This window comes from Colobus angolensis, unplaced genomic scaffold (genome assembly GCF_000951035.1).
Source record: "Colobus angolensis palliatus isolate OR3802 unplaced genomic scaffold, Cang.pa_1.0 Scaffold13, whole genome shotgun sequence".
Classification (NCBI taxonomy): domain Eukaryota; kingdom Metazoa; phylum Chordata; class Mammalia; order Primates; family Cercopithecidae; genus Colobus; species Colobus angolensis.
This window is the reverse complement of record NW_012114252.1, coordinates 11,238,915-11,252,500: the sequence shown is the minus strand read 5'-3', so window position 1 is coordinate 11,252,500 and position 13,586 is coordinate 11,238,915. Positions and strand designations below refer to the sequence as shown.

The 13,586-nt window shown below is 47.7% G+C and overlaps 1 protein-coding gene across 1 annotated transcript in view; it reads left to right on the top strand.

The window, feature by feature from the left end:
* The first annotated feature begins 3,373 nt into the window (after positions 1-3,373).
* The window catches only part of TMTC4 (transmembrane and tetratricopeptide repeat containing 4), a 73,398-nt gene continuing 63,185 nt past the window's right edge, over positions 3,374-13,586 (top strand). The window contains 4 exon segments of the mRNA XM_011933943.1: positions 3,374-3,748; positions 5,305-5,520; positions 9,701-9,816; positions 11,174-11,390. Of these exon segments, the coding sequence (XP_011789333.1) occupies positions 3,746-3,748; positions 5,305-5,520; positions 9,701-9,816; positions 11,174-11,390 (552 nt within the window). The 5' untranslated portion in view covers positions 3,374-3,745.

Below are 13,586 nucleotides of genomic sequence, written 5' to 3'. Positions count from 1 at the left end.
GGAGGAGTTAGAGGAAAGATCTAGCCACTATGAGTCATCCTACACTTCGCTCTTTCCCCGGGATAGCAAATGCATGGGGAGAATGTCTTGAGAAACAGTTATAGTAGGGACTGGCTAGGTCCCCTCCCTGTCCCCTTTCTCTGCAGTCCTATCTGCGCCGGGCGCGCCCCAGATGGAGGTGGGGTAAAATGACGGCCAGCGCACCTAGATGGGGGAAATGGCTACAAACTAGCAAGCTGGAAACTTTCTGGGACAGTGGAGCTGTGAATATCGAACCACACACATTCTTGGCTGTAGGCAGCCATGGCCCTCGTGCGCTACTGAATTATAAATGGGAAGGCCGTCACAGCAGGACGATACCTTAGCCTTCAGTAGCATGAGTTCAGCACTGCACGGAGGAGGGCGGTGGTGGTGGCTCGTGCCTCTGCCTTGAGGGCCCCAGGATCGGATCAGCCAGGAAACTGCCAGGACCGGGGATGCGGGGTCACAAGTGATCGTGTTCTCTAATCTGATTCCCAGAGGTGCTGTCACCTCTCAGCGTGGCAGAGGTTGGCTGGCTATGTGGTTGAATGTTACAGATGAGGTAGAAAGCCTGGGCAGAGGTCAGCAGGCCCCTGGATGCATGGAGAGGAATATTCTTCTGTAGGTGGCTGCTGCTAATTTTTCCAAGGGGAAACATTTAGGTTTGGTGTCGCCATTCTGTTTACTGCAGTCCAGGCTGCTGTGCCAGCTGTCATTGGGTCCTCATGGTTCACAGCTGGGTGACATTTGTTTTTCACGGGTCCCGGTGTGGGGTCTTTTTGACCTCACTGATGATTAATTTGTTTTAACCTCCTGAAAACAGAGGCTTGATAGGAGAAGTTTGAGAAATTGTAGGATAAAGGGACCTCTGCTTTGTTCCAGATTTCAGCCCCTGTTGAGGGGCCAGTTGATTCTGTTGCAGGAGTCAGGTAGCGAGCAGAACACTGACCTCATTCCTCCCGGCTTGTGCCCTCTGCTTGGCCTGTAGCTGAGGTCACAGTGGGTCTCTCTTGTTGCTTCATAAGGTGAACTAACGATCCAGCTATGGCAGAGGAGCCAGGCAGGACATCACGTGGAGAAGAGAGACCAGAAAGTGCAAGCTAGGGCCCATCTGGAAGAAAACAGAGCATCCCTTCCTATTTCGTGGCCTGAGTGTAAAAAACGGTGGAGGCTGGGCACGGTGGTTCACACCTGTAATCCCCATGCTTTGGGAGGCCAAGGCAGGAGGATTGCTTGAAGCCAGGAGTTTCAGACCAGTCTGGGCAACATGGTGAGACCCTGTCTCTACAAAAAAGTTTTTAAAATAGCCAGGCATAGTGGCATATGCCCATAGTCCCAGCTACTTGGAAGGCTGAGGTGGAAGGATCCCTTGAGCCCAGTAAAGTGAGGCTGTGGTGAGCTATGATCATACCGCTGCACTCCAGCCTGGGTGACAGAGTGAAACCCTGTCTCAAAAAAAAGGGGGAAGGGGTGTAGAGAGGGTGGTCCCCCATCTCTACCACCTTACTCAGGCAGGGCTTCTTTTACCTGAGTGCCAAGCCTGGCTCAGGTCATTGAGGAACAGAAGTCGTTTAGTGTTAGAGGAAGGAGAGTTGGGAACAGGGTCACTGTGTGTGGTTGTACAGTTTGTACCAGACACCGGACCAAGGAAGCCCTGTGCCCTGGGTCTGCCCAGAAGAAGGGTCTGCCTTTCTCAGTTGCACCAGGTCACCCGATGGGCTGCTGCTGGCCCTAGTGCTCAGCCCATCTGCAGGAATAAACAGTGGCAACATGGATATGCTCGAGACAGGCGGTCAGGGACTAGGAAGCAGCAGCAGCAAATTTCTCCAAAATCTAACAATAATGAGAACTGGTTGTTTGCATGCATTTTCTCCCTTTAATCCTTTACCACCACCCTGTGAAGAAAGTAGTGGTGGTACCATGTTGTGCCCAGTGAGGAAACTGATTCTTGGAAAGACTAAGCAGTTCAAGGTCGTGCAGCCGGCAGGTCCAGGTTTGCCCGTCACCAGAGCCTTTGGTCTCAACCACTGGACTAGACTGATCACTTTGCCTGGCCTTCTAACAAATTGTAGCTTTTTTTTTTTTTTTTTGCATTTGCTAGTGAAAGGCATTTTCTGAACTATTCCAATAAGTACATTAACAGTAAATCCCTTGAAAGAAAAGAGCATTTGTGTGTATTTTCGGTGGCAGCAAATATGTGGAAGGCCTTGGAGAAAGGAGAAGGAGCCCCCTGAGGTAGAGAAGCAGGGGAGTCACAGCGAGGAGGGGAGAGCCAGCCAGAACCAGGAAACGATGTAGGGGCAGGGGCATTGGAGGTAGGCCAGGTTCTCTGCTGTCCCTGCAAGAGCAGAGGAGGAGATCATCTGAGATCCACTGAGTCAACCATCCAGTTGACTTCCCAAGAGTCTGGACCTGGCCTACCAGGGCACCTGGTTGATGGTGCGATCCACAGTCTGCCTTATATATACTGGGGCTGTTGCTTGGAACATGAGTATGCTTAGAACATATTGCTTAGAACATGATTATTGCTTGGAGCATGATTATTGCTTGGAACAGGATTATTGCTTGGAACATGGTGATGCTTGGAACATATTATGCTTAGAACATATATTGCTTACAACATGACTATGCTTAGAACATAGTCATGTTCTAAGCAATCTGAGGTACAGTCGCTAATTTAGGAGCACAAAGTATTTCCTGATTTAGTATTCTACTTAGAAGGCCATTTGAACCTTGACAAACGTGTGTGAAATAATTTTCAAATATTTGGGACTGAAGCAGATAATATCCAGGCTCAGTGGTACACTCCTGTAGTCCCAGCTACTTGGGAGACTGAGGCAGGAGGATTACTTGTGCCCAAAAGTTGAATCTAGTCTGGGCAACATAGCAAGACACCATCTCCAAAAATATATTGCATGAGCCAGTAAATTCACTATTGAAACAATAAAGCAGATAACGTCAAAACCAGTTACATGACCTTTTGTCAGCTCATGACTCTATTGTGCATTTCAAATTGCTATAAATTGTTTGTTTTCCTTCACAGTAATTTTATAAATTTTCTTATTCTCTCCATGTTAAATCATAGTATCTTCCTAACTATTCAGTGTTTGACTTTGTTGGGGTTTGTTGTTTGCGACAGGGTCTCACCCTGTTGCCCATGCTGTAGAGCCGTGGTGTGATCTCAGCTCACTGCAGCCTGGAACTCCTGGGCTCAAGCAATACTCCCACCTCTCAGTCTTCCGCGTAGCTGGGACTGCAGGCAGCCATGCGCCTCCACACTCATCTAATTTTTGTGTTTCTTTGTCGACATGGGGTTTCACCTTGTTGCCCAGGCTGGTCTTGAACCTCTGGGCTCAAGCCATCCACCCGCCTCAGCCTCCCAGAGTGCTGGGGTTACAGGCGTGAGCCATTGCAACCAGCCTTGATTTGTTGTTTTTTAAGTAGCAGGAGTAATTTCTTTAGCTGAAATGTAAGCATAGAGGTTGAGGCCTGTGTGCTGACCTGTGTTGTGTTTGCGTTGTAATTTAGATTCGAGAAGTGGTTTATCCTTTGACTGGAAAAGAAAAGTAGCTCCAGTATTCCCCCAGCACTTGCTGAGAGCATGCCTTACGTCAGGCCGTGAGGTGTGAGAGACAAGCAGTGGAAGAGTTGTGGCCTGTTTCATCTCTGGATTATAAATCTGAGCCTCCTTCTGGCTCTTGGAGGGGGACAGCATCACCATGGAATGGTGTGTCCCGTTGCCTGTTGGATCTGTCTCCATCTTCACTCAGACAGAAGGCTATAGAAGGATGCCTGTGACTTCAGGTGGCCTATTTGGCTGGCTTTTTATTGATTCCATGATCTGGGGTATCCACTTAGAGATCCAGAAACAAATACATCCAAACTGTCTTCCCAATCAGGGGGCTGGGATTCTCTTTCATCTTGGCAGGAAAAGAACAGGGTCCAGGTCCCTTAGTAAAGACAGGAGCCTCGGTACCAATCAACCAGATACTAAAAGGGATTTCTCACAGAAAATCATTCTGTGCCTCTGCTTTCAGCCTTCTGGAAGAAAGTAATAATAGCTGGTCTCCCCTGAGCCTTCATTACAGCCAGGCGGTGTTGGGAATCCCATTTAACCCTCATGACAACTCTAGAAGGTAGGCACTCCTACCATCCCCATTTTAGTGTTGAGGAAACAGGCCCGGAGAGGTCAAGTGAGTTGCCCAGAGGTACCCCAGGTCAGAACCAAGCAGTCTGACCCAAACCTGATCCTGGTAAGTCCAAAGAAAGCCCCTGTCCAGGATGTGGTGGGAAGGGGGACAGACAAAAGTGTGAGTTTGGGGGTAGGCTGGGATTTGTTTTGGCGAATTCCAAGGCAGGAAGCTATCAGGCACCTCTCACCATTGACCGTTAAGATGCTTTGCAGAGGGCCGCAGGGGGTGGGCTCAGAGAGGAAAGGGGTTGTGCACAGGACCGCACAGCTAACACATGGCAAGGATAGGGCACAGGCATCCCCGGTGAGAAACATTATGCCCATTTGAAAGAAAAGTTCAAAATAGTATATATTTTTATCTTGACTCTTTCACCAGGATTGAAGGTCATATCCTTCCATCGAATAGCCTCCCTTCCTCTCCTTTGTATGGCTCAGCCTTTTCTAGGACAAGATATTGTCCCCACCAGTCATTTCCTCTCTCTGTCCTCTGTGTCGAGCCACTAGCCTAGGAACCCAGCATTCGATCCTGTGCCCCGCCTTAGGGTTTCTCCATTCGACTCCCCTGTCTCTGTCTCAGAGTCTCAGCTCCCTGGCCTGTGTGCCTGAATGCTACAAATAGACCATAAGCTCTTTCAGAAGCAGGATTGTGTTTTACACACTACCCTCTCTCCTGCCACACACGCAGTGTGCTGAAACCCAGCAATGACTATTTATTGATTTTTCTTGATTGGATAAGGTAAGGTGGTAACTTCTTTTTTTTAAGCTCTGTAAACTGGTTCAAGGATGATTAAAAATGATTTGCCTTGTGGGCTTGATGAGGATACCATTAAATTCATGTTTCTAAAGGGTATTCCAGCATCGGAAACCAAAGGGCATCTGATTTGATAGATCCTGTGGTCGGGCCCAGGTATCTGCATGTGTTCCGTGTGACTTTTCTGCCCACTAAAGTTTGGGAAGCACAGCTTCAAATTGTTAATGATCGCATCCTATAAAGTCATAGCACAAATGACTATCTAGCTGTTACGGTGCCCACTGCAGAAACGGTCCTACCAGTGTTGATGAATATTTATATGGTGTTGTCTTTCCTGCAGATTCCTAACCAGCATAATGCTGGAGCCGGGGGCCACCAGCCTGCAGTTTTCAGAATGGCCGTGTTGGACACTGATTTGGATCACATTTTTCCACCTTCTGTTCTTCCTCCGTTCTGGGCTAAGTTAGTAGTGGGATTGATTGCCATTGTGTGTTTTGCACGCAGCTATGATGGAGACTTTGTCTTTGATGACTCAGAAGCTATTGTTAACAATAAGGTTTGTATCTCAGCTCTCTTTTGGTAAACTTAACTACCCACCTGTGTCTCAGTAATCATCTCAGTTTGTGTTGCATTGTTCTCTGTAGAACGTAGGTTAAGCATTGGCCTGGGCCCCAATGGTGCTCTCGATTTTTCTGTCCCTTTTCAACATCGCCTCCTTGATTTAGTGCCTTTCTTACTGCTGTCACCAAGGTTCCGAACCCCTGCCTGAGCTCAGGCATTCCCCTCAAGAGCCCCAGTCCCCGTATGGATCAAAGAGGCCGTTCTTCTAAGATTACAAGGCAAGGGAATTGCAGACTTAGTGTTTCAGGTTTTGTGAAACATTTCCACAGTTGTTCAAAAAAAAAAAAAACCATCATGCATTTGCTGCAGTGATGGACGGGTGTGATCACCTGCCAGAAGGTGCGTCTTCAGCAGCAGGCAGGGAGCTGGCTGCCGCTTTGTCCTTCTCCGAGACTGTCGGGACAGCCTGCTGACAGCTGCTGGGGCAAGAGGAATGTGCTGCCAATGGGCGCTGCAGTTCCTGCTTGTTTGGTGTTTGGAGATTCAGTTTTGCTGGACTTGCAGAATCCCAGTTTGCTTACCAGTGGTTGCTATGTATCAGTGCAGGAAAAATGGTAATCTTTTTCCACTCCCTACCCGGAGTTAGGGCAAAAGAAAGAGGTTTGTGGGAAAAGATGAAAAAGATTCAAGCAGGCTACAAACCAGAGCAAGAAATGCAGAGGCAGGCAAGACCCAGAGGAGAAGGAACTCGGAAATGGCACAAGTCAGTCTCTCGACAATCTATTACTCAGAAGATATTTTCTGTGTGTTCTTTAGGCAGTGAAGAAGACTGGGAGGAAAAGACACGTTTAGCTCCCTACTGGATATAATTAGAGCAACTCTTTGTAACACTTTTGAATGCTCTTAAAAATTTGAAGTCATGGATTCTACCAAATAAGTGGAAAGTCATTTTCATGCTGAAAATGTTGAGAACTCTCTATATGACAAGCATGTATTGTATGGGGGGGGGAACATGACTGATTTGCATATATTTTATTTATGACATAATATTGCAATTGAGCTCCATTTTGATGGCACAAACTAGATCATTGTTAATGGGTTTTTGTTGTTGTTGTTGTTTTTGAGACAGTCTTGCTCTGTTGCCCAGGCTAGAGTGCGGTGTCACAATCTTGGCTCACTGCAACCTCCGCCTCCAGGGTTCAAGCAATTCTCCTGCCTCAGCCTCCCAAGTAGCTGGGACTACAGCCATCCCATGCCTGGCTAATTTTTGTATTTTTTAGTAGAGATGGGGTTTCACCATGTTGCCAGGCTGGTCTCGAACTCCTGACCTCAGATGATCTGCCTACTTTGGTCTCCCAAAGTGCTGGGATTACAGGCGTGAGCCACCACACCCGGCCAATGTTTATTTTTAATTCAAGTTCTTCATTTGTAATTTTCCTCAAATTCACTCAGCAGTGTCTGTAGATGATTCTGTTTCAGTTCTTTTTTAAACCATGCTTAAAAGATCTAAGTAACTCTACACAGCTATGTCAAACTGGTGGCTTTTTCATGAGGTGGGGACAAGGTCTTACTCTGTGGCCCAGGCTGGAGTGCAGTGATGCAGTCATAGTTCACTGCAGCCTCCAATGCCTGGGCTCAAGTCATCCTCCCTTCTTAGCCTCCCAAGTAGCTAGGATTACAGTCATGCACCACCACACCCAGCTGATTTTTAAAATTTTTTGTAGAGACAGAGTCTCACTGTGCTGCCCGGCTGATCTCAAACTCCTAGCCTGAAATGATGCTCCCACCTTGGCCTCCCAAAGTGCTGGGATTACAAGCACAAGCCACCATGCCCAGCACAGATTGGTGGCTTAATGGCCACAGAATTGTTTTTCTCACAAAGATACAGTTTTATTATTTAAATTACATTATTGGTTTTGGTGAGAATATCTTGACTCTTCCACTCGTGTAAAGCAGAAGACATATAAAGTGTTAATTCAGAAACCAGGTTGAAAAATGTTGGTCAGCTAGGAAGAACAAAAACACGAGCCGCGTTGTGTGTGGAGGCCCTGGTGTCTGGGTGTAATTCTCGTTCCTTCTGTGAGGTGAGGCAGATGAAGCCATTTCGTGGTTCTGCTGAGCATGGTCTTGGCAGTGTTTTCAGGAGCATCACACTGTGCCCCTTTTGTTAACTTGCTAGCCCTCCCTTTTTCTTTTCCTAGTTAATGAAAGGCACTCCTCCATTCATTGGCACTGTGCCTACAGTAATGTGAAACAGGCTGTTACTGGATTTTAGTGATGTTAGAGACTGTTTTCCAGATGCTTCCTTGCAGTGTGGAGTTGCCTTTTTTGTTCCTTGAGATGATGATCTTTGAGACAGTGGAGTTAGGGGGAATTTTAGACATAAGACATTTTTTCCATAAATCATTATGAGGAAGAATTGACCTTTCTTTCTGTAGCACACCCTGCTGTGGAGGCTCCACCTAATCAAATATTTAGAGCCTCGTTGATGTTCATTTCCTGTTCAAAGGGAGGAAAAGATCCTCTACCCAAGCCCTTCACAGCTGACCGGTGCTTCTGTAAGAGTGTAGAAGAAGGTAGGCTTCCAGGCTTGTCAGCGAGTCAGCGAAGGGAGCAGGTGACTCACACGACCTTCACAGAATCTCTAACCCACTCTCGGGGAGTGGTCAGTGCACTCCTGGCCTCTGAAGCCGATCCCTGTGGAAGCAAATGTCACCCTTAGCAGTGGACATTGGTGACCAGCTTTGCATCTGTCACCTCTTTTCAAGCCTTTCCCTTTGAGTCAGCAAGCACTTAAGTTGCAAGTGCTGAGCCGCACGGTGGGTGTGGACCTTTATTGCTCTTTGGAGCCACCCATCATTTGACCCATTTCTGTTTGGGGCATTCTTAGGTGCTCAGAAGACGATTTGATTAGGGAACTGGCAGATGGGCTGTCCCGTCAGGTGCGCCCACCTGTTGGAGTTAGGAACTGGTTACGCGAGGTGGGGGCCCAGAGGCAGCCGGGCAGTCTCTGCGAGGTAAACGGGGCATGATGGGTGGCTTTGCTCCTGCCATGTGGCCCTGCCCTCGCTTTCCAGGCCACAGAGGGGTCTGTGAGCTGCACACTGCCCTTTGAAGAATTCCCTTTTTGTTTAAATTAATCAGAGTTTGGTTACTGCAATGAAGAATCTTGACTGACAACCCAGGGGAGTGGTCAGCATGTTGTTATTTCTAGTCCCTAAAACATTCGTTTAATTACGCTTTAAAGAGAAAGTTAATCTGTCATTTTTCTTACTTACTCCACCACAGTGCCTTGTTTATTAGACACCATTTAAGCCATCTACTTTCATCTTTTAAATGTAAAAAAAAATGCATTTTAAGCATCTGTAGTATAGTACCATATTAAACTACCTCAGCAGTAAGAGAGGTACAGAGTTTTTTTTTAATACTGAGTGATTCTTGTCTGTAAAAATTAAGGCTTTTTTTCTGATTTCATAGTCTGCTAGCTCATGATCAAAAATGGAAACTTAAGAAAATATGTTTATCCACACTTATGTTTTAACTGGGACATTTTGGTAAGTTACCTTATTTATTAGACGTGAGAGGTTAATAGTGATCTTATTTAGCTGTGTGGTCCACTTATTTGACACATATTAAGCACCTTCTGTATATAGCCAGCAAACCCAGATGTGGCCCAGTCCTCGTGGAGCCCAGTCTAGTGGCCCAGACAAATAGTCATGTGACTGTAAGTCGCCAGGGTGCCACGCACTGCTTGGCAGGGTGAGGTGCCCAGAGACCCATGGAAGAGGGACAGGATCAGCTCAGGAAGGGCAGAGCTGGGCAGCTGGGAGATGAATGGCGGGAGGAGTTGAGCCGTGAAGAGTTGAGGGTGACTGTCCAGGGACGACCCGCACATGCAGAGCCTCTGGGTTGGGAGCTGGCAGGAGCACAGCGCCAGAGACGTGGGCCTGCAGAGTTCAGGGGAAGCTGTCGGTCCCAGGAGGGTGAAAGCTGATTGGTGTTTGAAGCCTGGTGGGGTGAACCCATGTGTATTTTGAGATGATCAACATAGAGAACATGCTGGGCGCAGCAGCCCCGCTAGGAGGCCTGACTGCATCCCGGGTGAGAGATGGAGGAGCTTGGCTTAGGGCTGGTGGGAGACCCTTGTCCAGAACGTCCCGTTTGTGTCCCTGCAGGACCTCCAAGCAGAAACGCCCCTTGGGGACCTGTGGCACCATGACTTCTGGGGCAGTAGACTGAGCAGCAACACCAGCCACAAGTCCTACCGGCCTCTCACCGTCCTGACTTTCAGGTAAGCCGTGACATCGAAGGGCCTGGGAAGGTCACTCCCGGCTTGTGTGTGACATTGGATACAGGTGTGTGTCACCAGGCTCTCAGCATTCAGGAGTCCGGTCAGTGACTCCAGGTGGGGTGTGAGCTGCTCACATACATGGGTCTCTAGGTGCAGAGAAGGTGAGCGTGGCCCCTGTGCAGGATGGCATGTACATTGGTGATGGTTCATAGTTTTCTCAGTTCTCGGAGGTTTGACCCTTTGCTGGTTAACACCAGTGGAATAATATGAGTGAAAGCGACATGAGGCCTCTGATGAAACTTATTTTTTTCACTACAGAAATAAATAAGGTATAAGTCTTCCTACTGTTACCAAGTCAATATGCAAAAGCAAGATGCAGCTTGCAAACAATCCCCCCTCCATTAAACAGGGAGCCACTTGCACTGAATAGATGCATTCACCTCACAAAGGTTCTCGTCCGTACCTGCTTCTCGGGTGCATTTAAACACTTGTGTGTAGATGTTCCACTGGAGCGTAGGAGTGATGAACTGGAACCACCAGCAGCTGCGAAGCAGTCAGAATAGGAATCCCTGCCAGCGGAGGGTGTTGCGCTGGGGGAAGGCTGGTGGGCATACTGATAAGGAGCCCTTCTTGGGAGGATAAGCAAGGTATAAGACTCTTAAATCCAGGTCCCTAGGGGGTAGCCACGAGTCGTGTGTGGAATATTGTATCTTCTTGGAATGCAGCCTTGCCCCTTCTGCATGTAAAACATCGTCTAGCTTTCCTTTCGATTTTCCTCTGCAAGTGGCTTCAGTGCCACTCCCCTTGGATACATCCATTTCATTCCTTTTTCCCTGTAGTTACATTCCCACCTTTTCCACAGCCTGCTTAGCTCGACGGGCATTATTTATCTTGGTGCTGTTTTTATCAAGCTGGCACAAAGTCTTCCACTTCTCCTTTTCTTTTTTTTTTTTTTTTTTTTTTTTTTGAGACGGAGTCTCGCTCTGTCGCCCGGGCTGGAGTGCAGTGACCGGATCTCAGCTCACTGCAAGCTCCGCCTCCCGGGTTCACGCCATTCTCCTGCCTCAGCCTCCCGAGTAGCTGGGACTACAGGCGCCCGCCACCTCGCCCGGCTAATTTTTTGTATTTTTTAGTAGAGACGGGGTTTCACCGTGTTAGCCAGGATGGTCTCGATCTCCTGACCTCGTGATCCGCCCGTCTCGGCCTCCCAAAGTGCTGGGATTACAGGCTTGAGCCACCGCGCCCGGCCCCACTTCTCCTTTTCATATTTCCACACACAAGCCTTCTCCTCCAGACCTTTGCCATTTCTTGCCACTTGCCGCTGCACGTGTCCCCTGAACACCCTGTGTTTCTGCAGGATTAACTACTACCTCTCGGGAGGCTTCCACCCCATGGGCTTTCACGTGGTCAACATCCTTCTGCACGGTGGCATCTCTGTCCTCATGGTGGACGTCTTCTCGGTTCTGTTTGGCGGCCTGCAGTACACCAGTAAAGGCCGGAGGCTGCACCTCGCCCCCAGGGCATCCCTGCTGGCCGCGCTGCTGTTTGCTGTCCATCCTGTGCACACCGAATGTGTAAGTGTCGTCTGCACGAGGCATCTATATGCACGTGAGAAGTGATATGACACCCCCATGTCGCCTGGTTTCCTAAAACAGGCTCCCTTTATGTACCCATCTTGGTTCCAGAGCTGGAGAAAATCTACTCCACAGTATACTCTAGAAATAGAAAGGACACTACATAAATACCCTGCCAGACATTTGAAACAATTCTGTCTGGGGCAGAGACATCTCTCTTGTGAAAAAAAATGCAGAGCACCATATTGGTGGAGACTGTGTAATAAGGTATGGTGTGATCTCTGGTGATACTTTCTGTTTAGCTTCTAGGATAACACCAGTGGTGAAGGCACGGATGTTAAATATTGCCGGGCTTTGGGGTCTGAAGTTCGGAGGCTAAGAACCGTTCTTCAATGGAGGGTCTGATGCAGTGTTTCTGTGTTCGCTGACAGTTTTATGATTTATAAAATCCTTTCTTAGACTTAACATGATTGTTATGAAAACGCTGTGACATCACCTGGGCTAATATAACCGTTTCCACTTTAGGAATGAGGGAAAGGCCTGGGAGGATAAAAATTTATCCAGGGTGAGGAGCAAGTGGATGTCGGGCAGGACTTAAATTCTGGGCTTCCCAGGCCTCCACTGAGGAGATGCTGACGTATTTGGTGTTGAACTGGAAAGTGGTGCCCGTGCCCTGCTGGGGAGCTGCTCGTGAAGTCTCTCCACCCTCCTCCTCCTCACCCTGTGTGATCCTCTCCCCAAGGTGATCAGGCAGCTCTGGTGGGTGCCCACCCTCCTGGAGGCTACATCTCCATCCCATCGAGCTGCCTCTGTGTATTCGGAATAGGCTGTGCTGGGATTTCACTAGACGTTTGTGAAGTTTTCAGGAACCACCCCCTGCACCACCACATGGACCCTTTGAAAATGCAAAAGGCAGCATGTTTGCTGAGGGACGAGATTTGACTCGAGTCATTCATTCTGTGAGCACGAAGTGCGTAAAATAATCACATACACTTTATAACTTCCCACACAGTAGACTTCTCTTTTCATCGGGATTGAAATCTCTGCATTTAACCAGTTGCATGTTGCTTCTTGGAGTTTCAAGGTGCTGAGCAGAAGTCCTGTTTTTAGCATCTGACTTTATTCTTCAGTATCAGGAGTGTTGTGGAGTTGTTATCACACCCTCCTCCTGATATCTTTTTAAATCTTTATTTTTTACCTCAGCAAATTCAGAGGACGTTAAGGGCTGGATAGGCTGGGGACTGCTGTGGAAAAATTTAGTTATAAGCTCTTTATAGATAACTGTGACTGAATTAGACCTTGTTTCAATGCGAATTCTCTCTGGGACCCAGATATAGCGTAGCCAGTGATCCTGAATAAGGGACTGGAAGAGAGGACTCACTGGAGAAGTTCTGGCTCTGTCTTCCTTCTCATCTAATTTAGCGTGATCTCAAAAGCAAAATAAAATACTTGAATTATTAGCCAAGGAAAGTTTTCTAAAATTCTCATTTTAAATATTCAGAATTTGATTTATAAAAAGGTTTCAAGTGCCAACAAGTATAACAGTGTGCTTACACATGTACACACTCACACACACACATTCTCTCTCACACACACTCACACTCCAGATAAATGTACCCTGGGAACATGTAACCTTAAAAGTCCACATTCCAGATGGTTAAAAGGAAACTGAGGCAGACTAGCTCTAGGAGAAAAAGGAGTATTTGAAAAACCTCTCTCTCTTCCCCTCCCCACCAGGACATCCATTCAAACTCAGATTTCAAGAAATACTTGTGGATAATTAAGAGTTAGCATTGGAAGACAGATATTTTGTATGTTTACCTTTCAGTGTTTCCGCAGATAGTATTCAGTTTCCTTCTGTCTGCATTACCCTATTATCTCCTACCCTGCAGTTAAAAATTTCAGCTCTAGACCAGACACAGGGGCTCACACCCATAATCCCAGCACTTTGGGAGGCCGAGGCAGGTGGATCACTTGAGGTGAAGAGTTCCAAACCGGCCTGGCCAACACGGCGAAACCCCGTCTCTACTAAAAATACAAAAATGAGCCGGGCATGGTGGTGTGCACCTGTAGTCCCAACTACTCTAGAGGGTGAGGCAGGAGAATCGCTCAAACCCAGGAGGCAGAGGCTGCAGTGAGCCAAGACCATGCCACTGCACTCCAGCCTGGGCAACAGAGCAAGACTCTGTCTAAAAA